The following is a 27,723-nucleotide window of genomic DNA, read 5'->3' as shown; positions in this document are numbered from 1 at the left end:
GTGCACAGGCCCAGCCAAGAAAGTGGCTCTCACTGGCCCAATCTGCTACTCACTCATTTATCGTCAGGTCAGAGTTGTGCAGACACCTCTTAGGAGACAAACTCAGCTTCGATCTGTAGTGGCCACCTAACTGCCTGCCTCTGCCAGTTGCTTCCTGTGGGCTCTGAAAAAGAGCCAAAAAGGCTTACTCTTCAGAGCCAGGCATTCTGGGTGAGATAGCCAGGGAAATGCCCACCCCGCTGCTACAAGGGCTAGAAAGGCCTTCTAAACCATTTTTAAAAGTTTCAAAGGTCTTCCTAAGCACTGCAGCAAATCATGGCAGCAGTGCAAGCATTATCTTAGCCACCTTGCCCAGAAATACCTGGCTCCAAAGGACCCCTCTTTGGCCCACTCTCAGAGCCCAGAGGTGGCACAGAAGCCCCCTGTGCTGCCTTTGCTACTGCAACAGATAACATTTTTTTAAGTGGGGTGGTGGATGCAGGAAAGGGGGACAGCGACTCTGCTGCTGCCGGAAACTGAAGGATGGATTAATCAGGTGTCCAGAGGCTGAGTCCCATCAGCCAGACCATGCCAAGGGCCCCATATAGTCTTGTAGCCCCATGCAAGCCCTGCTCAGGTGAATGCCCTTAAGCGCTCGTTCTGTTTTGTTAGCTCATTTATTTCTGTGTAAAGCATAGCATACTAAAAACAATATGCTCAACAAACAATGCTTCCAGACGGAGGTTGCTAGCAAGTCACTGGCAACAAGATTTCCCCTCTCATCAGTTATTGGATTTTCTATGGAAACTGTAAAACCAGATCAAATATGGGAAACATATGGATTGGCATTTTGATGTCAAAAATGTCATGTGGATGCAAGGAAAAGACTTGCATGCATTAGGGGCACTGAGCCCACAACCGACAGCTAAATCACCAGCAGTTATCAGTGGAAAAAAGAATAAACCACACTGTATATTCAAAGCTAGAAATGACTTACTTTAACAAGTCTTCTCGGCATTGTTTCTGAGGGGCAAAGCAGGCAACAGCCCAAACTTTGATTTCGATGCCAGCATAGAATTGCTTTCCCCTCATATCCCAGACACCCTGATTTGGTGTAGCAACCGTCTTATTCTAAGGAAGATTTAAAAAACAAAACAGTTCTTCCACAACAGCTTTAAGCTAATGTACAAATGAAACATTTTGGTAACTGAAGGTATTATGTTGAATATTTTTAGCATTATCTCATTTAAAAATATTATTTAAGATATAAGACTCGCCTTTCCACCCCAAAGAGAGCCTAGGACACCTAATAATAATAATATATAACCCTGAAGACAGTAGTTACTGGGAAGGAGTTACTGGGGGGGGGGGGAATTAATGCTATCTTCCCAAAGCCTGAACAAATAAATAACATATGGCATTTCTCCTTCATGCTGTTAAACCTAAGTCTAAAGGGACTGAGTAGACTAGAAATTCAGCTAGTGATTAAATGATACATGATTTGTCTAATGTATGATTTTGTGGAAACTTACCCTGCCTCCATATTGCAGCATTGGTGCAGGCAACACCCTGCCTGTCAACTCTGTCATTTCATTATGGACAACAATTCCAAACTCCTTCAGATATGGATCTGGACCGCCTACCATGCTGTTACTCTTCACCTGGAGATACAAGAGAGCATCTCTTGAACACACATAATTACATGGATCTTTTACTTGTGCAGGTGTGGCTCAACCACAGCTAATTATCTATACTGTTTTCTGGGCTGTTGTCATTCTTTGCTCCATTCATATACACCTAAGTTGTCAAAAATTAACTGGCTATGGTTATTTGTTGTCATCATAATCTGTGCCACAGCCAACAAACAAGCATGCCTTAACCTCACAATCCTACTAAGCCCAGTACCCAAAGATGGTCTTTAACCCTGTATCCAAGTAAACAGTTTGAAACACTAACGAGAAAAGATGCTGTTGTGATATGCACACTGTGGCCATCATGTTTGCCACAGACTTATTTGAAGCTTTTCATCCCCATAAAGTCAAGTTAAGAGTTACTCACTAGTCTACTAATTTCTTCCTGCCTGTCAGGTGCAGACCGTGCCGTTGCCTTGATCATCGTTGACGTCTGATTGTCAGTTAGCTTCTTGATACATCGTTGGCCTGCTACTATATTACATACCTAAGATCAGAAAGACGGCATGTAGGCGACCATATTGGAATACAATGGGACTGAAGTAAACTGCCATGTTTATTTACCTCAAGGGGTAAATATGTATGTTTCTGCTCCTGCCCTACTTGAAGGCATGGAAGATGAGGGTATTTCAGCTGTAGACTGTACTTCTGCTTAAAATACTGGGCTACTGTACACTCCATGGCCTGCCCATTTTCCAACTGCAGAGGGAACCTGTGAGGGGAAATATTGCTTTGATTAGTATTCACAGTTATTAATGTTCACAAGAAAAATGTTTATATATTAGAACATGAATGGTCTGCTGTTCCTTGTTCTGTAATGCACATGTTTTTAATAGTTTAAACTTTAAAAATATTTATCTTAAAAGCAAGGGGTTGCATCCAACTCAAGAGGAGACCCACCAAAATTAATGAATATGACTTACTAGGATCCATTGTTTTAAACTGAGTCTACTCTGAGCAGAATTTAGTTGCTACAACTGAAAGAATGAGCATACATACGTTTGATGGCTGGCTGGCCTTCTAGTAACATTGCAAACTCTGTATTTTCTCTTCATCTGACCACAGTGAGTAACCTCTACTTTTAAACCTGCAAATCCAGAATGCACACTAAATACACCAATAAGCAAAGGTTAATGAGAAGAAATGAGAAGGCATTTGGGGTTTTATGTGGAACTCCAGATTCAAATCCCTGCTTTCTACATGGGTTAAGTGACTACATTAGAAAGCTGCTGTGAAGTCTACTTTATTTAGCCTGCCCATCTCTAGGTTGCATTACAGTTTCAAAGTCCCAGATAGGAATCAAAATATTATATGCTGAAATATCACACCTATGAAAAGCTTAAACCTGGTTATCAAAGATTAGGTCACATTAAAAGATCAAAATGTTTTTAACAGCTACTCAAGCTAAAACCTATTGGGAAGAAAGAGCAACAGTACAAATGAGAAGAACTACAGTCTGCATACTGAAAAGTGCTATAGATGTCCTGGGCCTTTATATTATTTTCCAATGATGGGAACATACCAGAAGACGCTTTGGGATTCAGTTACTTTGTTTTTTACAATTCAACATGCATGAAAATATTTTATTTACTCCAAAGATTCACCTCTGATTTCTTTGGTAAACTTAACACGCTGGGAGTCTGTAAGAGGTTTTGTTTGCTCATTGATGTTCTGAATATCCAAGACTTCGCACATGAATTCAATAATAGGCTGGGCACGATAGAAAGCAGTTGCCGATACTAAAAGAGAACAGCAACAAAATGTACTGAGAAATAGGTTTATGGAAGAGATTTAAGGCAACTAAAGCAAATGAGTTTTTTTTCATACCATCAATGTTAAGCATCATGTTCCACATTGCAGGCCTGACAGACTGGTGGAAGCCAAACCAAACCTCACGACCACCTCCCAGTGGGTGATAATATCCTTCAGGGGGAGAGAAGAAGGAACGGCCCACTGGCGTGTACCTAAGAAGACAGGTGTCTCAGCTTTGTTTTCTTTGAAGGAAACTTGCAGATAAAAAATTCTGTACAACATATTACATGCATCAAGCATTCACCAAGTGGGACTTGCAACAAAATGCTGCAATGAGGAATGTTCCTGTTCAGGATTCCAGCCAGCCATGCCCTCAGCCAGGATATTCCATTCCATCTCCCATCAAGTCAGTCAGAATTCTGTGCTCGATCCTCAATAGGGCTGCACTGGTGGTGGGGTTTTTTGGGGGGGGGTTTAAAGGTACATCCACAAAAGGTAGTTTAACTAGCCTTGGCTGTGAGAAGAGTGAGAATATATCATAGGAGCTCACCTCATAGAGGGAAGGTGCCGTGTGATGACATCAAGTGCCTGTACAGAGTCTTCTGGGACTTCATTCAGATGCCCTGCCAGAGCTTCCAGGAGCATCTGAAGGCTGACCACAGACACCCACTGAACTGACACTTTAAAGGTTTGGTCCTTCCCTTCACCTGGGAGTGTGACCTCCATATCGACCTGAAAAAGTCAATTGTGAAAGTTAGCCATATAGCTGATACTAATGCAGATGTTTTCGACTTTGATAAAGGCTGAAGCCCTTCACTGCTTGTACTCCACTGAAACTGGATAAAGATCAGTTTAAATTTAGGGCGGTTTTAGTTATAACATGTATTTCTGCAGCAGAAGAATCTGAAATCTGCTCTTTGTAAAAACCCTTAAAAAGGAGTAGGGTTGGTCCTCCAGATATTGCTGAACCACAGCTCTCATCATCCATTTACCATTGGCCATGCTAGCCTGGACAGATCATTGGCCATACTAGCCTGGACTGCAAGAGTCCCAACATCTGAAGGGCTGCAGCCTAGCCACAATAACCTTGATCCCAGAATATCATCAGTTTCATCATTAAGACTTCCCTACTCTTTCTGAAGCTGCAGATAACCACTCCATGGAAGTACAGTAAGTCCTAGAAGTATTTCAGAGCATATTGAGATGTTTTATTTAGCACAGTGAGGCATGAAAAGTGGCCCTCTCCAGAAAGGAACACACATACTATAAGATTCTCACTTTATACAATGGTTACATTCAGATGCAATGCTAAGCCATAGTGTATGGTTTATTTAATCATACTGTGCATAAACTACATGCTTATGATGCAGGTCAAGCTCTCCCACTTTTGCTCCTTACTTAGTTGAGCAGGCAAGCTTTTGAACCAGCACTCATGATTTGTCTCTCTCCAAACAGGTCCCAATCAAGAAGCTCAAGTTTCTTCTTATCTTCCCAATCATAGCTTAATCAGAAATAAACAAATTATAAGCACTGGTCTGAACATGAAATGCTAAGCTGCTCCATGATTTGTTTCCCTGCTCAAGTAAGCAAGGAGCAAAGGCGGAGAACTCAAGCTCATTCACAATGTTACACTATACCTCATGGCTTAGCATCACATTTGAATTTATCCAATGTTGACAAATACCACTTTAAGCTTCTGCACAGCATTCTGTTTACACTGTGTTATTGCAAAACTTAGAACTAAATCAGTTTATCGACAGCTCATATTCCTGCAATGCTGAAAATCAGGTTAAGCATGACATCATTAGGATCTAGGCCAAGCACCCCCAAACTCGGCACTACAGCTGTTTTGGGACTACAACTCCCATCATCCCTAGCTAACAGGACCAGTGGTCAGGGATGGTAGGAACTGTAGTCCCAAAACAGCTGGAGGGCCAAGTTTGGGGGTGCCTGATCTAGGCATCAGGTTGAGAACAGTATCTTCTGAAGGCCATTCATGAAACCACTTACCCTATCCCTGCCAATAGGCAGAGGATGTGCAGTGTACATGTTCCTCTTGCCATCATACCCAGGCTGCCGATCCCCAAATATCTGCATCTTGAAGTGTCTCACCATAGTATCAACCACCTCCCTGAAAAGAGTTGGAAGCAAAATAGAAGTGAGCAGAGACAACAGGAAAAATTAGTGGCATGCAAGCATTTAGCAGTCTTGATCCACTTTGTCAAAACATAATCCAAGCTGCCTGAAGAGCCCAAATAAGTAAAAATTATTTTAGTCCAAGTACAAGTGGTTTATACAGTATCAGATTGTCACCAAATCTGTTGCTGAGGATGCAGGGCTGTCCCATAGTACATCCAGTTTTAGTACTCAAATGCTCATAGCATATTTTAGTTCTTTACCCAAAGAACCTATTTAAAACTGCATTTGACAGCAGTTGGAGAACTGTTAAAAATAGGCTTGGAATTCTCTAGTTGGTCTCACCTGTTCACCCTCCGGGGACGCTTTTCTGGTTTGATATCCACATCATAATGATAAACATCGATTTTAGGGATCTGCACTTGGAAATGATTGGCTAAGAGACGAATCGGTTTCCCTACTGTTCCCAGGCCTGGACGACGGGGCGGCTGAAACAGGTTGGCTGGTGGCCCTGTAAAAAATTGAGAGATTTAGAAGGGTTGCCTAGCAAGCATTGCCAGCTTGATCATTTTAGAAATTCCAATTCCAATCCCAACAGGTACTAGAAAATTAAGGCCAATTAGGTTTTATGCTTTTCATATTGATGCTTTGTTTTATTCTTTTTGTAAGCCACCCTAAGAATCAGGCTGAAGGACAGAATAAAAATACATGGACTGAACTACAGAGCTCATACTAACAGAAAGGAGTACGTTGTTCTGTCCTTTGATTTCTCACACTCAAATAAGTTTACACTCCCCTTGAAAAGATTCAGATGAGATTGACAAACAAAAGTTATGCAGGCCTTCCTGGGAGCACTGCTAACATAGTAATAAAAGTCAGAACTGGACATTGTGGGAGACGTATGCCCAAAGCTTGCGTCCTTGACTTCTCTCCCCTTCATAGCATCTCAGTTATGCTGAGTATGATGTTATGAATCTGGGGGACAGGCTAAATTCCAGATCAGCTAGTGCCAGAATTTAATTAAGGTTTAAAGTGTTTAAGCTTGTGTTAAAAGCTTTGTGTCAAACCAACAAGAGGTTAGAATCTAAGGAAGCGCAGTGTGTATTCCAGGCACCAGTAATGTAGCACATGTAAAAGCTAGTGAAATAATGTAGCACATGTAAAAGCTAGTGAAGTAGGCACACTTCCTGGGTTGTGTATTGGGACAATGATCCTAGCCAATGAACAGTTGGCAATTAGTCTGTCTTGCAATGGAAGAGTGCGCCTTCAGACATGAAGTCAAACTGTTGGAGAGTTATAGCATGTGCTATGGCTGTAGAGTCAGAGACAGAAGAGACATAATTTATTGCAGGTGGGGCAGATGAAAGTGTCTGGGTTTTGTTGCTACAGGTGCACCAAGGTGTGCTCTGGGCTCCTCCCAGCAGTCACTGCTATGGATACACAACCTGTCTGTCTGTCTCTCTCCAGGCATTGCAATTGCCTGCAAGGGATTCCAATAAATAAATAAATAAATAAATAAATACCCGGCCCATCTGGCTGTGTTTCCCCAGCCACTCTGGGTGGCCTCCAACGGAGGACTAAAAACAGAATAAAACTTCAAACATTAAAAAGTTCCCTAAACAGGGCTGCCTTCAGGTGTCTTCTAAAAGTCAGATAGCTGTTTATTTCCTTCACACCTGATGGGAGAGCGTTCCACGGGGCAGGTGCCACTACCGAGAAGGCCCCCTGCCTGGTTCCCTGTTCCCACTTCTTGCAGTGAGGGAACCGCCAGAAGGCTCTCAGTGCTGGACCTCGGTGTCTGGACAGAACAATGGGGATGGAGACACTCTCTCAGGTGTGTGGTCAACAATGCTGATGACGTCCTGACCCAGGATATTGGTCTTCGTCAGACTGAGGATGAGGCCAAACTCCATGCAGGCCTGGGCAAAACAACTGGGCATCTGCAAACAACATCTCTCAGATAACCAGCCCGGAAATGTTGTTTGCAGACTCTGTCCTGTCATGTAAAACCAGTCAACAAGTGTTAGTAGGAAATACTAATTTCCTTGTGAGATGATCAAGTGCACAGGGATAGACCATTGAAGTTCAAAGCATTGAAAGGGCTATGTGTCAGTAAGTGTGAAAAGCTAATTCTCTTTGAGGTAGTGAGCTTTAGCACAGGCATAGGCAAACTCGACCCTCCAGATGTTTTCGGACTACAATTCCCATCATCCCTAACCACTGGTCCTGTTAGCTAGGGATGATGGGAGAAACTGGAAAGTATTTTTGCTGGAAGGGAGGTTTTCAGACAACTGGATCTTGTTATGTTGAGCAACACATTAAAAAAAAAAATCAGTATCTGGTGTTCCACATTTGTCTGCGCAATATATTTCTAAGCATTGTTTCTTTTTGTTTTATAGCTAATAGGCCAGGCTAACTAGTAATATTTTGCATTGTGAATCTAACAAATCTGCTGAGACAAACCAAAAGGTCCAGCTGATCCAACATTCTCTTTCCCATAGTAACCAGTCAGCCATCTCTGGGAAGATCAGGCAACAACCTTCCCTCCATCTGTCTCTAATATTCAGAGGAATACTGTATCCAAATCTGGATATTCAATAGCCATTGCAAAGCCTGTCTTCCACAATTTTGTCTATTTTTAAAAAGCCACTAGCCATCACCACATAAAGTAATGCATTTCAAGATGTACTTTATTTTGTCACTGTCAGGCAAACTCCTCCAGGGACAATTGCAGCATGTGCCACCACTAGAATACCCTATTTCTGGTCTCCTCCAGGCCACAGCTCTGATGGTGGTGGGAAACCAAGAAGGGCTTCTTGGTGCATTTTCTGTAACAGGCATCCTTATGTGACAGGAGGCAGTCTCCGAGTTACCCGGGTCACAGGCTGTTTTGGGTTTTACTATCAACACAACCACTTGCAGTGGTGTGTTACATTTAAGCATTGGTGGGTGAGATACAAACCAATCCAAAACTTTATGTGGAATTTTTATTGAGCTTCTAGTAAACACTTTAAGACACTTACAACTCAGAATTGCATATAATTCCCTTAACATGCTTTAAACATTAAGAGGGGAAATTAAGGGACTAAAAGCTGTTAATATATAGCTGAACATTTTATATGATTAGTCTCTTTAGGAATAGTCTTGGGGGGAAATAGAAAATTTGACTGGTATTGTATACATTCATTACCATTACACATTGGTTTTATGGACAATGTATTTTTAGCAATGACATTTTTCATATAAAATCTAGTGACAGAAAACTTTCAGAAATATTTTCTACTACGTTAACATTTCCCTTGCACACACTTCCCCCACCCACCGCAAGCTCACACACACACACACACACACACAAATGATTTAGCCTTTCCTCCTATGGAAAGTGCTCAAAGTTCAACTCCTCACAGAACTAGTTACATTAAAAACCCTCATAAGTCAGCATAAGATTCCATAATGCTAAACCTTTTTGCTTTCAAAAAATTAGATCTCTTGACTATCATGAATCAAGGACAATCAAAGTTTACTTTATTTGTATACTCAGGAGATGTGCTATTTGGTCCGAAGTAGCATAGCTTTTATAGATCAGTGATCTGCTCAAAGAATTACCAGTACATAGAAAATATGTTGGTGTCCTTCAGGGCTGACAATTTTTGTGGGTTCAGAATTTGAGCTGATGAGATAGAATTACTTTCAAAAGCTCCCTCAGTTTCTGAAATAATAGTTTGTATTTATACAGCACTTCTGTTTAAGTATTTTTTACTCTTTGTATCTCTCACAAAACTCCTGAAAGGCCATTATTACTCAAACATTACAGATAGAAAGCAGAGGTTGAGAGATAGACCATGACTTGGAAGGGCAATCCAGCACCACTCTCTAGGGCATGTAGAATAAATAAAAGTCCAATTACTACCAGAACCTATCCTCCTTTAACTTTATTTGGTAACAGAAAAATTAAACAGACTGGGACAAACAGGAGCTCCAGAAGGCCAAAATGCACAGCCCTAAACCATGAGATTAGTGACTAGAAATATACCATATTTTTCGGGCCATAGGGCGCACCGGCCCATAGGGCGCACCTAGTTTTTTGGGGGGGGGATAAAGGGGGGGAATTATTTTTTCCCCCCAGGCGCGGGGCTGGGGCGGGGGAAGCCCGAGCTTCCTCTGACCCCAGCCCCCGGAACAGGCTGCTATCCGCAAGCCTTGGGAGCCCAGCGGGAACTCCCGCGGGCTCCCAAGGCTTGCGGACAGCTTCCTGAAGCCTGGAGAGCGAGAGCGGTCAGTGCACACCCATCCCTCTCGCTCTCCAGGCTTCAGTGAAAGCCTGTGTTCGGCCCATAGAACGCACACACATTTCCCCTTCATTTTTGGAGGGGGAAAAGTGTGTCCTATAGGGCGAAAAATATGGTACCTCCACTTATATTTGTAAGCAAAACTCAGCTGATTACCATGAATCACTGCCACACAACACAGCACTGGGTGTTATTTCCCCACACTGTAGGCTGTATGGTCAACAGATTAGTATTTTAGCCCTCCTTCAGGCATTTCAGTCAATCCATACTTGCTCTCCCATCCCCTGCAGTCACTCCCCAAGCATCACCTGTCTAACTTCTTATGGGCCTTCTTATGGGCCTTGACCAGTTTGTGTGACAGAATGTGGTCCTTCAGTAACCAGATCCCATGAAGTTTAGGGCTTTACAAGTAATCACCAGCACTCTGAATCAGTGTTAGAAACTGGGATGGAAAAGCTAGGAGCCAAATGGCTTCTGGGACCTGAGTTGCAGGCACCAAAAATGAATGTCTAGTCACCACTGGGGAGAAGTTGGCAACACTTTTTATTTATTATTTTTATAAGCATGAGCTAATACACAATTCACTTAAGTGACACATGGTTAATATCACATTTTAGCAGAAATTGTTGATACATTTTTAATTTGGTGCTTACAATAAAAATATTGGTACCGTACTTCAGTCTTCAAAACACTCTACTTTTTATTGTTAAACTCCTTAACATATTGTCTACCCTTAACATACACTTCAAGGCTTCAAAGCACATGCGTTTCTGTAACCCTTGAGTGTCAGACAGGTGCAAAAAATGGCACCCAGACTTTGGGAGGTGCTTACAAATGGAGAATCTTTAGGTGCAAAATGCACCTGGTGCCCTGCTAATTTTGAACCCTGCTCTGAATTATATAGCTTCTTGATGGCATAGAAATTTAATAAATATCAAACAAACAGATAAAATACTGTTAAAGAAAGCAACTGTTTTCACAATTCTTCCTGAGGTGAATTTGATTAAGAAGGTGAGTCATCATATCCATAAAGCCTTCACAATGGCAATTCTTTAAATAGTACCAAGCCAAGAATTTCTTTATTATGAGCTGTAGTAATCAAGAGGTTAAACTAATCTATGACTAAAACTTTATCAAGCAGACTCAGAATTCAACTGGAATTCAGCTCCTGAGTACATCACTGTAAGTAGTGGGAATCCCACATTCCTTGCTCTAGGCCAGTGTTTCCGAACCGGTGTTCCGCGGCACACGAGTGTGCCGTGAGACATCGGCTGGTGTGCCGCGAGATGCCTGGAGGGAGGCGGGCGAGTCGGGCGGCGAGAGGCGGGGCGGCGGCGGCGAGGAGAGGCCGCGCCTCCTGCTGCTGCCTGGCGCTCCTCCTCGCAACCGGCAGCGCTGCCTGGGTGCCTCCGTGCGACTCTGCCTCGCTGGGTTTGGTCTCCCAGCAGAGACGGGTCACACGCGCACCTCCCTCCCTCCCTCAGCCTGCGCGGAGGGAGAGCCAGAGAGAGGCATCGCTCCTGCGCGGCGGGAGAGGGAGCAGCCGGAGCGATGCCCCAAACGAAGGCATGGGACCGGAGGGGAAATCCTCTCCGAGGAGGATTGAGCACAGCTGAGAGAAGCCTTTCGAGGAGCTGCCGTGTCCCCTGGAAACCCCCTTCCCAGCTCTGCCTGCCTGCCTGCCCAAAGCTTGGAGGTTCCCCGGCAAGGGGGAGGGGCAAAACTTTCACTTTTGTGCGTCCCTCCCGGCGTGACGCTGTGCGCTGACGTCACGGGGCGGGGCTTTAATGGTGGTGTGCCGCGAGATTTTTTTTCAGTAAACAGGTGTACCGTTGCCCAAAAACGTTTGGGAAACACTGCTCTAGGCAATAAATAAGTCACTAATGGCAAGAAGAGAGAGAAAAGGAAAGATCATATCTAGGTTGCCACTGAAGCAGGGTGCCACCATCCTTCACACAAGTAAGCATAATTGCTTCACAATGCACAAGCCATTTCATATACCGGTAACTAAGAGGAGTTCTGCTGTATCAAACTAAAGGCCAATCTAGTCCAGCATCATGTTCTCAATCACAAGCCAGATGCCTACAGGAAACCTGCAAGCAGGGATTTCCAGCAACTCAGAGGGACACTAACACAGGAGACAGTACACAAGCATCATGACTAGCATTCACTGATAGCCTAATCTGCTATGGATATGTCTAACCCTCTTTTAAAAGCATCCAAGTTGGTGGCCATCCCTACATCACATGGAAGCAAATTCCATAGTTTAACTGTGTGCTGTATGTGACCAGCTTCTTTCTCCCTCAACCCTGAATGGCAAGGGGTCATCTAAATTTTCATAATGAGAATAAATCAAAAGTGAATCCACTTGGGTGCATAATGCAATATGAGTACAATGCAATATTTGTTAGAAAGAGTTACCATTTAAGAGACTTTGTGAATCAGCCTTTCTACATATTTAGCCATTGTGGCATGCTAGAGGATTTGCATGTGGGAACCTCAGGTTTGAACCTTGCTCACATCAATGGGTAGCCTTGGTCAAGTCATCACTCTCTCTAAGCCGGGGTAGGCAACCTAAGGCCTGTGGGCCGGATGCAGCCCAATCACCTTCTCAATCCGGCCTATGGACAATCTGGGAATCAGCATGTTTTTACATGAGTAGAATGTGTCCTTTTACCTTTTATTTAAAATGCATCTCTGGGTTATTTCTGGAGCATAGGAATTCGTTCATTCCCCCCCCCCCAAAAAAAAATATAGTCTGGCCCACCACATGATCTGAGGGACGGTGGACCAGCCCATGGCTGAAAAAGGTTGCTGACCCCTGCTCTAAGCCATACTCATTCCACAAGGAATCCCCCAAATGTGAACTCTGCCTGCCTCACAGACTCCTCACAAGGACACCAACGCTCTAAGTTCTTTGGAGAGGCACCTCCCTGTGAAGTTCAGTAACCTACTTGTGTTCCTCTTTCCTGAAAGTGACAAAGGAAGTGAAATAACAAGTGAACAGAGAAGTGGTGCAGTCTCTGCATGTGAATTTACCAGCTCCATTAAGCTTGCTTAAACCAACGCTTGGTCACATTTTGCAATAAAAAACTGGCAACTTCCGGGGCTATCAGCTAACAACCTAAACCTCAACCAACACTGGATCCCTTATCAAGGAATTATTAAGGACACTTTTAAGGAAAAAAATAATCCCATTGTTTCACTTACTCACTTGTCAAAAGGCAAAAAGTTGCCAAATGTACAGTCTTAGCAAAATTGTCCACTGCAGAGAAAAAAATAGAGTTCTGTTTTTATAGGTAAATGTATTGCAACGTAGCTGCAAAAGCAAAGGGGTTTACATGGACATCACACATTTTAAAAATCTAGTCAATTAAAAAAAAATTCCTTTTGAAATGAGTTTAGAGCAACATGGAACCACAGTAACATCAGAATTCAACCTTACACAAAGCACAGGTGAAAAACATGTCATTTGGATACACAAAAAGGCTCAACTCCAATGCGCGTGGAGGGCCACAATCCAGGCACCACTGCTGAAAATACTTTATTATTGCAGCACTGAAAGCACTCTCTTGTTTATGGTGACTCACAGTTTATGTAGGGAGGAGTCTATATGGGAGAAAGTGATCTTTAATGTATCACATAGTAGACTCAGGCTGTGTAAGTCAAAATCAGTATCTGGAGTTCAGCTCAGTAACCAAGAGGCAACTTGTAGGGCTCACAAAGGATGACCATCACACATTTTCAGAACTCTGACAAAAGATACACTATTGGACTTCCAAACTTCAGCTGGTCCAGGCTGTCCATAAGGAAAGGTACATGCAAAGCCCATTATAACAGTTAATTTAAAAGGTTGCAGAGCATGCATGACTATGGCCAAGTCCCTGAGTCTTCAGAAAAGGGCACAGTGGATATATCAGTGAAAGCTTACAGAACACAAGCTGCTACACAAACATCCAAAAGCAGTGCCAGGCCTCAGGTAACTCCCAAACAGCTATCTACTTAATGGGGAGTATGAACCCAACAAGAGGAGGAATGTCCTTTAGATCCTTTCTAATAAAATCACCCACCATCTGCATCTGTCTTGTCAGGATTGAACATATTAATTCATATCCAGTTCATTACTTGATTTTAGCCATTCATACACCGCATCTGATACAAATGAAAAAGAGAAATAAAAACATAAGACACTGTGCCCCAAATCTCCAAATGACCTCGCCCAGCAGCGTCATATAGGTATTAGAGTAGAACCCTGCAGAGTGCAGAACCATGCAAGCTTAACTTCCACAAGGCAGAGCAGCAGTTACAGCACCAACTTCTGGAACCATCCCACAAGGCTGGAGAAGAACCACTGCAGCACAATACTCTTCCCTGCAATCTACACAGATTGTCCAAAAGGATGCCACATTTTGGGTTACTGGGTTGTTGCTGTTTTTAATTTTGATTATGTATTTTGTGGTTTTATATTTTGATTTTATTCTGTAAACCTCCCTGAGACCTCTGGGTATAAGGTGGTATATAAATTAAAATATAAATAAAATAAACTGGTGGTACTGAAAACTGTCAAGAAAGGAAGATCAATAAAGCCATGCTTCACAGCAATATAGAACATCCATTGGGGTAACCAAAGAATTTCCCATCCTAAACTTCATCCAGAACCCCAAATTTAAAAGAATTTATATGTAATGACATGTATCCAATAACCATTTGCCCACCCAACCACCTTGCCAAAATAGGAAAAAACTCTCAATACAAGATAAATCTGATTTCTCAAGACAAGGGGATCCAAGGAAGGTTCCCTCAGTAGACGGTCTTGCAAGCACCTCTGAGAGATGACAACATCACTCACTCCCTCTCTCGAACCACAAATTAATTTCACAGAACTTATTTAGTCATCCCATAATATGACTTTTACTAGCCAAGACAAAAAAGGCTTGAAAAGGCAAACTGCCAGATAAACTACTCCATTTGAATATTTGGGTGTTAGTACTGTAATACTTTTGATGTTCAGCAGTGATCCACCTCTGATAGCTACCCTAGGCTAACCATACACACCACCCCAAAAGCTCACCCAATCAAATCTAATGATGATGCTAATCAACAGCAATTCATACCACTTCCAGGTGGGAATTCACTGAGTACCCAACACAAGACTCTCAAGGAAGCTGCAGGCTGCAAATGGAGAATATGGGGAAGACTGAAGATGGCAACAGTCTCACAGGATAGATCTAAAGCACGACATCCAATTATATTTCTGTACACTATTGGATAGTTAGCTGCTCTGGGGGCTCCTAATGAGTCAAAAGGTAGGATAAAAATATAAAATGCACTACAAAAGTGACTCATCTAAGTAACAGCTTTTAGCCCTCAACATTTGAGATACATAAAAGAGAACACTGGTACAGTTTTGCATCTACCAGAACAGAGTGGGGGTGCAGATGAGAGACTTCAAATGAAGGACGCAACAACAATTACCCACAACAGAACTCCAGGTTACAGAAGCTGAAGCAAGGATGATTAATGATAACTAAAACAATCAAATGACACATGCTGTACAAAATACACATAAAGGACAGGTCCCACTCAATGGGTTTATGGTTCAGACAACTAGATAATGTAAGTTTAAAAAAGGAGACCAAACAGACAAAGATTGGCTGGAAAAAAATAAGCCTTAAGAATCTACTTTAAAAGAAAGAACATCACTTGAACTATTTCATGAGACAAAAGACCTAACAGGAGGCAGAAATCCCTAGTCACCCCAAAAACCACAACCACTTGCTAACCTGTTGTTCATGAACACAATGCTTCCAAGTTCCATATGGACAAATGAACCAGACCTTAAGGTTATCACATCTCATATCAATTCATTTTACTACTATGCTGAAGCTGGACCCTCTTCAATCAAAGAATATTAGCTATCTTTCTAGCGCTTATTTCTGTTGCCCTATCTCTTATATATTAGGAGCTCCATCAGCTCAAGAGTGAAGTTCCTCACCAGTACTACTGATACATACCTCAACTCTTATCACAGTCCTGGGGTTAAGATCCCAAGAACATAACTGGGCCATTCAGGCCCTACATCTAATCATCAACCAGTATCTTCTGCAACTGGTACTAAGACTTTCAAGTTTGGGTTGACATCCAAAAGTAACTGCTCCATTCGACTTTATTACCCACCCAAAGCCCTTGGCAAGGGAGAATGAACACTAAAATGCACACCTAAAACCAGATAAATTAGGACCCTGAACTTTAATAGCTAGCCTGCAGAGGGTACCACTATGCTACAGGCTTACCCATTTTTAAAGCAAGCCTGGTCAGAGCCAAATTCCCTGCAGGGCTTAGTTCACAATGAGGTGCAAGGCTGATTACTGCACACAGTTTCCAGATATACACCCAAGCTGCCACCACCTCTAAGCATCTACCTAAAAACATTACATGCTATGTGGGTATAAATAGCCCTCAAGGAACAAAAGCAACAGGGTCACCACTATCAGCCTTTTAGGCCACATATAAAGCACACACATCCCCAAGAGAATCCTGGGGGCTTACACTTAAGGGTGCTAGGAGTTATAGTTCTATGGTAGCCAAACTACAGTTCCCGTGATGTGGAAGGGGGGCGTGTGCTTTAAATGAATGGTTTGTCTGCGGACATCGTCCCCTTTCACCTAAATAAACAAATGGTTAAGCAAGCCTTTCCTTCCTCCCAAGGCTTCTGCTGGAAAATACATCCATTTAAGCCCCATGGCCCAGCCCCACCCTTCAAGAAAAACCAACAACAACACTCCCAGCCCCACCTCTGCAGCCTCCCCCAGGTGGAGCAACCCCCGCTCCCAATGTCACTCCCAAGCAAGGCATGCAAGGGCAAGGGCTCCTTCCTTCTTCCCTCCATCACATTCCAACTGTGACCCACGTCGTCACCCACGGCCTCAAGACCACCGCTGGGCCCCTCCCACCACAATCGTACGCATACACACCTCGCACTCCCTTTGCATGCATATACATGAAGGCCTCACCCCCCTCTCACCTGGTCCCAGCGCCTCCATGGCGGCGACGGCGGCGGCCTCGCTGCGGTCCCCTCCGGTCCCGGCCGCCCCGGGCCCCGCAGCTCCAGCCGCCGCCGCCGCAGCGTATCTCTTAATTTCGGGAATATTGGCTCCGGTGTGAGGGTCAGTACCGGGAACGGGGGGAGAGCAGGAGGCGGGGGGAGGGGGGGTCCCCGCCTCGCCAACAGCCCGTGGCCGCCTCGGCGGAACCAGCCCGGCCGCCCAGCGCTCTCCCTCGGCACCGGGAGCGCCTCTTCCTCCTCCCCCACCCGCCTCCGCCTCCTCTTCCTCCCCCTTGTCCACGCTCGGTCGCGCGTGTCTGTGTGTTGGGGGATGTGCGCGCACGCGCGCGCCTCTTCTCGGCCCCGAGACCGAGTGGACGGTGCCAGAGAGAGAGGAGACTGTAAACGTGCGTATCCGCGCTGCGGCCACTGCCGCTCGCTGTCTTTCACTCAGGCCCAGGCCGTGCGTGTGTTTGTGCGTGCGCGCCCCCTGTGCCTCCCTCCGGCGCGCGCGCGCGCGCCTGCCCAGGCCCCCTTTCACAGCGCAGCCGCCTCAGCTGTCACCTCAGGCGCGAGTGCGCGACTAGCTCCGCCCGCTTCAATCAACATGGGGGGCGGGGGCGGGGGCGGAGGAAGAGGGGAAGGGCTGAGGCGAAGTGCCGCGTAAGGTGCACGCGCGGCGCGGTATATTGTTCCGTCGTCTTCGCCTCGAAGGTGTACGCGCGTGTAGATCAGCTTCCTTTCCCCGCCCGCTTTTCCCCGGTCCGGCAGAAGACCTTGATGAGCGAGCGCTGCATTCGCTGCCATCGGGGGAGGGGGCGCGCTTCCCGCGCGCGCTTGTTATCGTCTCCCTCAAACACAAACCCATGCACAGAGAGGCTGCCGCCGACCTCGCCCTGCCAACTAGAGGCATTTAAGCACAGCGGGGGCGCCGGCCATTCTTCCTCTACATCCCCCACAAATGTCCCCACTCAGCAAGAGAAGAGACCGCGCGCCAAGACTTAAGCCCTTTCGGAAGTTTTCAGGGAGCTTCGGTCTGTGGGGCTCCACGAGTGCCTTTGAACATGTGCGGAGTGTGTTCTCTTTTGACACCAGCCACAAGTACTACCCCACCAGCCATGAGCCTACCTGTGATGGGGGGGGGGAGAGAAAGGGAGTTCTAAGAAGGTCTGTTTTACAAGAGGTGCCACGCAATCATATCCTTGTCTACTCAGAAGCAAGCCCCATTTAATTCAACGAGTCTTGCTCCTAGGTAAGCAAAAATAGGGTTGTGGCATTAAGCAGATGTCATTTACCCTATTAGAGGTCTTGCACACACAGCAAGCACTACTCATCAATGTCCCACCACCAGTCCCCCTGACTCTGAGCCTTCTTCCCCCAAGGGTCCAACTTAGGGGTTCCCCAACTGGTGCCTCCCACCACTCCTCTGAATCCAGCCAGCCCATGATAGTATTATTTTCCATTTTTGCATCCTCTTTGTTGGTAAAATGTTTGCTTCAACAGCAGAAAGATGGGAATATTCCATCCTAAATCTCCATTCCTGTTTCATATTAATGCAGCTCCCAGAGTTTCCTTGTAGAGGATCTATGGCTATTTAAACACCCAGCAGTCATAATTATGAGGCAATTAAGCCCAACCCAAAGTCTGGGCATGCCAGCATTTCCCATTTCACACTGCCCCGCCTCAGGCCCAGGCCCCTTAAGGTTGCCCTTCAACTCCCTCTATATGGCCCTTGCAACTCTCACCAGGCCACAGCCCTCATTGCCCCTCTTCACACCTTCCTTGAGTATTTTTGCATGGCTGGCCTAGAACGTGTCCTTGGACACTGATCATGTCTATTGCTAGTCTGGATAGAAAAGTAAAATTCACATTTGTTGATCTGTCCATTTTTGCCTCTGGTCATATCTGCCATAGGTATGTGGCCCTTGTATTGCCCAGAATGGAATACATCCCCTGGGCTGAAAAGTTTCCTCACTACTGTCCTACTTGTATGTCCCACTGGAAAGGAAATCTCCAAACATAGCACATATGCCAGCATTCTGACAACCCAATCCATCTTCTTAGATGTGTCTCCCATAGCTCAACATTTCGGAATCACTCATTTTCCAATAGCTGTAAGCATAATTTTTTAATGTGCAAAACTATAGGCTGAAAAAAGATATATGGGTGCATTCCTCCCAGCACCAAGTGTGCTGCTGTAGCTAGACTTAGGAGACAAACACACTCTAGGAAGGTTTCTTAGAAAATAAGAAGAAAGAAATTACATAGTTTGGGATACAAATTCTATAAAGCAGGTTGTTTCTCAAAGGCTCTTCAGCTAAACTGTTACAAATTCAGTTCATCTTCAAAAGGAGCTGCAATCAGATATTCCAACCCAACCGGTAGTTGTGGAAAGTTACCAAATACACTCTCACACCAAAAATAACAATATAAGAAATAATAATGTTAGAAAGCATACTCAGTGGGAGAAAAAGTAAAGGTTCAATGCCTGTCTCCCCTATCTTTGAACTGCTTCCTGTTCTTTAACAAGCTACATTTAAAGCACGCTGCTTCCACAAATAATCCTGGGAACTGTAGTTTATCCCACACATAATTACAATTCCAACCCACTTCACAAACTACAGTTCCTAGGATTCATTTGGGTGAGAGCCATGGATAGCAATTCCACCTTTCTCTTGCAGCCCTCAATGTCACCTCCCCTGCTCCAAATGCTGTCCCAAAGGTTTCCCCAACCCTTGGATCAGATTTGGGGATGGGGGCAAGGGCTGCAGAGCCTCCTAAATGATGAACAAGTCCCAATAAAGTTTTGATCAGGGCTGGCCTGAGGCATTTTGTTGCCTGAGGCAAGTGAGTATAAAAGCCAACCAGATTGGTCTGTTGGGGCAGTATCCTCCACCGCATAGAGGGCAGCTAAAATTAGTTTAAGACAGGCACCGTTTCGGGGGCTTAATCCAGACTGCTGTTCAGTGTAATCCGGCCCCTGTGGCAGTTTATTTCCTAGGGTAAAATCCTAAAAAAAACTCAACTTCAATCCTAAAAAAAGATCAAAAACTTTGGTTGGCCCTCACGGCCCTTCACTTCATCAAATCTGGCCCTCTTTGAAAAAGACACCACTGGTTTAAGTAGTATGATATGAGGCAGATTGCATGGTACACACACAGTACTGTTTGCGCCACATATCTCACCAAGTGCTGCCTGGGGAGTAAGGGCTTGTTGAAGTGAAGGTAAAAGTGGAAATAGCAAGTGTGTTAGCAGGAAGAGGTAACTCTCAACACAGATTGCTCTACTCTCCTACTTTCAATAAAATTATTATCTCCAAGGCATATTCACTTAGCAGCATATTTCACAGAAATCAGTGGGCCTTACTTCTGAGTAAGGCCACAGAATTTCAACTGTGTGGGGGTAAATTGAAAGGTTGTCAAGGAACCGGGGGGGGGGGGGGCAAGAGAAAGTGCTACCTGGGAATGATGCTCATTTTGGGCTGTCCCATTTGTCATCATAGGACAGTGATCTGGCGTGAAAATTTATGCACATCCATTTTCTAAGCATTTTTGCATACTCAGTAAGCATGCAGCTGCTACCTGCAAACCTCTCACACCACTTTTTTTTGTGAATTTGTGCTACAGCAAAATTAAACTTAACCTGGGGAAGGGAGGGGGGATAGCAAATTCAGGCTTTTTCATACTCTGATCATCATAATGATTCTTCTAATCACCCTGAATTTTAAAGCATTTAAAAAGCTCCAGTATGGTTGAGCCATCAGCCTTTATGACTGAACTCAATAAAATAGTAAACATACCAGTAAGCTTTCCTTTTGAAAGCCAGCATATATTTGCATCTCTAGTGGATAAATTAGCACATGCACATTTGCACCACAGGTGTTCACCATGTCTTTTAAGGCCTTAGCAGTGCCTCTAATTGCAGCTCTCAAAGATTACAATGATTGCAGACTTCCCCATTCCTGCTACTCAAAGACCTTGTTAACAGACAATATTGGGGTCAAAGTAAGAACTTCTGCACAGCTTCTCCAGTTTTAAAGCCTGGCATCTCCAAAACAGAGATCACAGGATCTAAACACACCTTTCCTCTATCCCATCAAAAAATTAACAGGCATATAGTTCTTATAGAATTCTAGAGTTGGAAGGAACGTCCAACACCCTGCAATTAAGGAATATGCAGCTGTCCCATATGGGGAGCAAATCTGCAACCTTGGCGTCGTCAGCAGCACCATGCTCTAACCAACTAAGGTATCCAGGTTAGGGTTAAAATAGTTTAGAAAATATTTATTCAGGTAAATTCAAACTAATAAAGCAGAGAAAACTAACCAATGTAGTTACCAAGAAACTAAATGATGAACAGAAAGTTCCCTCTTCAAATCTCACCTTAGCTATAAGTCACAGAGTTATCCTAGACAGGTCTCAATTTCTCAGCCTCATCTCTTTGCAGAAGAAAACATGGGGGTCGCAAACCTGTCCTACCTTACAGGACTGTTGTAAGAACTGCTGTGATAACATAAAGCACATCCATATGGGGTTGTTACTTTGCTGAGAATCCACATTTTGTGTTTGCAAATTTAAGTGAGGACATCCACACATGCGCACTTCAGGTTTTCCGTCCAGATTCATGACCTCATCTTTCCCATCCACAGTAGTAGATGGTCTTTGGTGGGAGTTTCTTGAGCTGTCCCTGTTATGAATTCCCTACCCTCCATTCCTCTTGCAAGTGGGAAGATTTTTTTTGGGGGGGGGGGTTACTCTTCTAGAACTGCACAAACCCCAAGTATAATTCTGGATATGTATACAGTACAGGTATTAGTTACCCATGCACATATACCTTAAAAACAACAGACAAACCTATAAATCATTCTGGGCACGCTCAATTATCAATTTACCTGTGTGCACGCACTTAAAACACATGCACATTTATACCCCAGAGCTGTGCAAAACCACCCCGGCAAAAGAAGGTACAATTTCTTCATTCCACATCTGCTATAGGGACATTCTCCTTGTTGCTCCTGGTCTAGCTTCATTATTACACTTACATGTTAAATTTTAACAAGCAAAAACTTGCCTGAATTTTATCTCAATTTGTCCTTTAGCATCATCCTTTCTTCAGCTAAGAACATACAGTAGTCTTACCTGGAGCTGCCAGGGACCTTTTGCATGGAAAGTACATGCTCTACCACTGAGCCACACCTATCCCATAATCCATCTTCTAGCCAAACAAGCATCTTATATATAAGCTTCTATTGGTATATGCAAATTGTAATAATTAAGGCAGCTCAGGTGTTTTCAGTTTCATGTCAAAGCATTCTAAGGGTGTGATCCTACATATACTTACCTGCAGATAAGGCTTACTGAATACATGTGGGACTTACTTCAGAGTAAACATGAACATGCCTGGTCTGTGTAGTCAAACTCCTAAGCACACTTGGTATGAAGTAGGCATCCTTTAAATTGCAAGGACTTACTTCCAAGTAGGCAGGCTTAAAGGTCTGGCTGTAGTAACCCTTTTGCAAATAAATTAGATCTATTATCTGAAGCCCACCTACATGCTGAAGTTTTCAAAACGACACACAAACCCTTAGGATCACAGCCTCAGTGTGTGTGTGTGTGTGTGTGTGTGTGTGTGTGTGTGTGCTGTCCACTGATAAATGTGATAGCTCTTCTCACTGGCATTAATGATTGATTAGTACCCAGCAGCTAATAGTTAACACAGAGAGCACAGATCAATAGCAATCATGGGATGTCACTCAGAATTTGGCAGGAATGAAAGACACTGGTAGGGAGGAAATTAGCTGGTATCATTAGCCCTTGAGCAGTTAAAAATAAAACAGGTCCCAATCCAAAAAGGCAGTAAAACACATGCACTATTCATACACAATTTATCTTTAAGGCTGCAGTCATAAACACACTTACTAAGAAGTAAGCTTCACTGAATGCAATGGACTTAACTTTCACCATATAAATTAGTCAGTCTCCCAACACTCTACACATTCAATCAGATGCTAACAACCTATTTTCATTTTTTGCAGGCCTTCCTAAAGGGATGAGTTTACTAGTGGGCAGTACCTGATTAAAAAATAATACAACTGTTTCATCTATTTTACTTGTTTTATTTTATGTTCTTTTCTTATAACGCTATGGTGTTTTGTGATTAACAGTTTATAAATATTCCTTATTAACTAACTAACTAACTAATTAATTAATTAATTGGCATACATGGGTTTGTGTTTTAAAAGTCTGAAGTTACAATCCTGTCCTTTCTTCAGAGTGATTTAATTAATGTTAACAAGGCTGCTCCAAAGTACCTTCCAGATTGCAAATGTATGTATTCAAGACTCTGTTATACAAAGTGGGGTCTTGTGGCATCTTATGCTGTTTATGGTGGCATAAGCTTCTGGGCCACACTGAAATGAGCAGAACCACTCCTGGCATAGCTGTCAACTTACAGATTTGAAAATAAGGGACCAGCAGCCTTGAAAATAAGGGACCAGCAGCCTTGAAAATAAGGGACCAGCAGCCAAAATAAGGGATTTTAGTCAACCAGTTCCAGAGGTTGCTGCTCAAGACACCAGCCGATGGAACACTGCAATTAAATAACTGCAAGCAGCAACCACTTTTCGCGCAAAACAAAGTCCAAGCTATGAAGATGCTGCTGCAGTTCTGTATATTTTCTCTCGTGCTCCATCTGCAGCTCTCAGTTCCATCAGGCAGGGCGGGAGGAAGGGGGGGGGAATAGTGCCCGAAGTAAACCCACAGATCAGACCATCTATGCTAGTTTACCACTACAAATCTATGGGAGAAGCACTTGTGGTCCTTCCCTTGTAGCCCTTGGAACACCTGCCCGCGCCTCCGCCTCCTCCTCTTCCTCCTCTCTCTGAACTGCTTTCTCTATGGTTGCCCTCGCTCTCCTCTCAAGGATCCTCATCAATTCATAGACCATGCCAGGCTGCCCATCTCATTCGGGTCCTTTGGCAGCACAGCTGCAGTACGGCCTAGCGGGAGCGGGAACAGCGGTGACGGGCAGAGGGGAGGCCCCAGGCAGAGACGCTCAGTTCGGCAGCCGCGAGGAGGATGGCGGCGGAAGGGCCCGAGGCTCCCACCAGTCCTGGCGGGGAGGGGTTCCCGGGGGCCAAGGCTGGTGAGAGGAGGCCGGAGGGGGGTGGGCTGGGCAGCCAAGCAACACACTTGGAGCCTCCCCCCTCCCTGGCCGGCAGGGAGGGAGGGAGAGGAGCTGCTTCCTTTGAAACCCGGGAAATTTAAGGGACATCCATCAATAAGGGACAGCAGCGGGACATGGCGCTGGGATAAGGGACTGTCCCTCCAAATAAGGGACGCTTGACAGCTATGACTCCTGGTGGTGCAACTGAGTTCATCTGTGGCATCTGCTGGTGTGTACTGAATTTGTACCTAATATTGGAATTTATCTTACAGAGTGACACACATTATTATCTGTAGTTTGCAGAAGTGCACCTTATGGTACTGAATCAAAGAACTGAAGAGTTGGAAGGGATCTCAGAAGTCATCTAGTCCAACCCCTTGCAATGCAAGAATCACAGCTAAAGAATCTCTGGCTATCCAAACTTTGCCTAAAAACCTCCAATGAAGGAAAGTCAGCTCCACCCCACATAATAATCACATGATGTGGTGCACACACACAATTTGAATGGCAATGCCCATCAACTGGGCAGCTTCCTCAAACGTTTTATTGGGGGGTGAAGACCCCTTGATCCCTGGGAGTTGGATCCTATGTTTGCTGCTGTTCAGTATGCCACAAACTACTAAACAGGTAACAGGCATGGAAACAGAGACACACCCCTCCCTTACTCCTTGTATATTCTAGGTAAAGGTAAAGGGACCCCTGACCATTAGGTCCAGTCGTGACCGACTCTGGGGTTGCGGCACTCATCTTGCCTTATTGGCCGAGGGAGCCGGTGTACAGCTTCTGGGTCATGTGGCTAGCATGACTAAGCCACTTCTAGCGAACCAGAGCAGCGCACGGAAATGCAGTTTACCTTCCCTCCGGAGCGGTACCTATTTATCTACTTGCACTTTGGTGTGCTTTTGAACTGCTAGGTTGGCAGGAGCAGGGACCGAACAACGGGAGCTCACCCCGTCGCGGGGATTCGAACCGCCAACCTTCTGATCAGCAATCTTTACTTTGCTGCATATTTTGTGATTTTATATTTCTGCTGGGGCTTTTGTAACCAAAGAGTACTTGCCCCAGACTTATTTGTATACCTATTTTTTCCTTGAATCAACATAGGCCTGATGACTCATCGGGATCATTGGCAACATGGAAATCTGCTAAAGGATCCAATTCCCATCACAGGCCTTGGTTTTGAGGTCAGGGCAGTGCCAGTGGCTTTATATGTTCCAACTTGGCACATTAGGAGAATTCATAACCAATTTGGCACATGGCTATAAAAAGAAATTAGGGTGTGCCCAAATGCACCAAAATATGGTTGACATTTGTAGCAGCAAGCATGCTATTGCTTGTCAGTGGCTCAAGCAGCCAGTAGACAGAGAGATTATGTTGTGCAGGTGCAAGATTTTCATTGCCTAAGCTGTTGCAGAAGTGTTACTCAGGATGACATTTATTTATTTTATTTATTAGGAGAGTTAATAACCACTAACATAGTGGTGTACAATAATAAAAAATAAAAGCAGATAAAAATAAGATATGTAATTATCAGAAAGCATCAAAATTGCCCACAAATTACTTTTGGGGAAAGACTGACAGAACGAGGTTTTTAGCGTTCACCAAAATCTAAACAGGGTTGGTGCATGTCTGACCTCAATGGGTGGAATCTTCCATAGGTCAAGTGCCACTGAGCTAGAGGACCTGATCCAGACTACCGTAGACTGAGTGTGTGGCACATGCAGCACTACAATGAGGGTCCCCATGGATGACCAGAGTGAATGGACAGGTGTATTGCAAGGAGATCCCTCAGAAATATATACAAACAATTTTTCACCCCCTCACCTCTCTTAGGGAAATAACTGTGGATTAAATGTTGGTGGTAAGGATGTAGGGAAGCAGACTACCCCTATACCTATTTCAGCAAAAGCACCACACCTAAACAATAGGAAACTTTACCCATGAGTCCAATGAGCACCTGTTTCTTTCCCTCTCTAGCTTCTCATTCTCATTCCCTTCACATTCTCTATGCCCCTTCCCAAACCACTCTTAGAACACATAATTTCCCTCAAAAGAGAGAGAAAGGATTCAGCACATTTTATCCCCTACTGCTAATATCTGTGTGGGAGACTCTATCCCTCTTTTTATTCTCTTGCCAAACTTCACTCTCTCTCTCCCCCACCCTTTTTGGCGGGTGGGGCAGGGACTACAAGTCATATAATCCCTGTTCATTGGCAATACTGCCTGAGTCTAATAGGAGTTGCAGCCCAAAACTTATGGAGGGTACGTAGTTGAGGAAGGCTGCCCTTTGAGACATCTGTCATCTTCTGCTAATCATGGTCATATCAAAAAGATACCAGTAAGTGGAAATCATTGTGCTTCTCTGGTTTGGTGTAGCCAGTTCTTATTTCAGTTTTTGTATAAATAAATAATAGCAATAATGCAGATGGCTATTATTTACATGTATTTTTTCAGTGTACAAAATACTTCGTAAATCTTGGACTGCACTCACACTATTAAGGTGTCATCTTTTTCAGGGCCAGCTTAGTATGGGTGTTTAGAGGTGTTTTTTTAAACAATTTTTCTTGATATTTTGTAGTGCATAAATTAACAAAGAATAATAATAATAATAATAATAATAATAATAATAATAATAATAATAATAATAGAATTTTCTTCCAAGAGATGTTTGTTAAATAAAGCACACAAGTGAGATTTTTAATCCTTCTGAGCAGATATGTCTAGGTTTGGAATGAATTAGTATATCATCTTATTTATTATTATCCCCCCCCCCCTTAGCACTAAATAGCCCAGGCCAGGCCCATCAGATGGTAGTTTCCCCTGGGGAGGTTTCCTGAAGCTTTGATCCAATCCTGGGCCAGGCAAATGCATTACTTACTATGGCTACATACACATTAGCGCTTATAACACAGTGAGGTCCACACACTGCTCCCCCCCCCCCCGAGTTTTAAATCATATTTGTACTTGCTATGTCTTCACCTGATCTGATAAACATTACCCAATTTGTTTTCCAGCACCTGCAATCCTGCACCCCATTCCTGTTTGAGGAAGCCTTCATCTGTGCATGCTCTGCCATCTGCACATGCAGAACAGCTGTATGCGTCTCAGCTTAACAGTGGCTTGTGATTTTAAATTGGATGAGAGCTGGTTTGAGGGAAAATGCATCAAAAAGCAGTATTTTAGTCTTAGTTTTAAGGAGCGGGGTGAGTGAGTGCAAAGGAAAAGGTTGTGATTAGAGGAAGAAGCAGCTGAAAGGGTTCCACAAAAACCCTGGGCTGGCCCTGAGCCTACTTTCCCACAAAGGGTCCAGGTACAGCCAGCATTACATGGGAAAGCATAAACCACACTTGGAGGATTCATTGCTATAGAGAACATGGCATAAGACCATCAGAGAGGCTGGACGCTACGTATCCAGGCATGACATAGGCTTGTATCTACTGTGGGGAAGCGATTGCTTCCCATAGAAATCAGTGGAGAAATATTTTATTTTAGCATAGCTACGATTAGGCAACAGCATTAAACCCTAACAGCGAAGTTAACAACAATTCACGCCCTTTCACGCTCAAGTCTTATTTTTATGTGGAAAAAGTTGTGTGTGGAGTGGAGTTTTAAACATCTGAAAATGCAACCTATGTTGATGCACGAAGGGAGCATCAATGTGTGCATC

At 44.1% G+C, this 27,723-nt stretch overlaps 1 protein-coding gene across 1 annotated transcript in view; it reads right to left on the bottom strand.

Moving 5' to 3' along the window:
• AGO4 (argonaute RISC component 4) overlaps positions 1-17,369 on the bottom strand; it is a 31,054-nt gene extending 13,685 nt beyond the window's left edge. The window contains exons 1-11 of the mRNA XM_081200020.1: positions 16,872-17,369; positions 5,904-6,069; positions 5,433-5,553; positions 3,973-4,154; positions 3,498-3,634; positions 3,275-3,409; positions 2,670-2,757; positions 2,235-2,382; positions 2,038-2,157; positions 1,512-1,640; positions 977-1,110 (exon numbers count right to left, since the gene is read on the bottom strand). Coding sequence (XP_081056146.1) covers positions 977-1,110; positions 1,512-1,640; positions 2,038-2,157; positions 2,235-2,382; positions 2,670-2,757; positions 3,275-3,409; positions 3,498-3,634; positions 3,973-4,154; positions 5,433-5,553; positions 5,904-6,069; positions 16,872-16,890 — 1,379 coding nt within the window. The 5' untranslated portion in view covers positions 16,891-17,369. The remainder of the gene's footprint in view (positions 1-976; positions 1,111-1,511; positions 1,641-2,037; positions 2,158-2,234; positions 2,383-2,669; positions 2,758-3,274; positions 3,410-3,497; positions 3,635-3,972; positions 4,155-5,432; positions 5,554-5,903; positions 6,070-16,871) is intronic.
• Between the last annotated feature and the right edge of the window lie 10,354 nt (positions 17,370-27,723).

The sequence above is a fragment of the Podarcis bocagei genome (genome assembly GCF_964188305.1).
Source record: "Podarcis bocagei genome assembly, chromosome: 7".
Taxonomy (NCBI): Eukaryota; Metazoa; Chordata; class Lepidosauria; order Squamata; family Lacertidae; genus Podarcis; species Podarcis bocagei.
The sequence above is the reverse complement of the archived record's forward strand: the minus strand, read 5'-3'. Positions and strand labels throughout refer to the sequence as shown.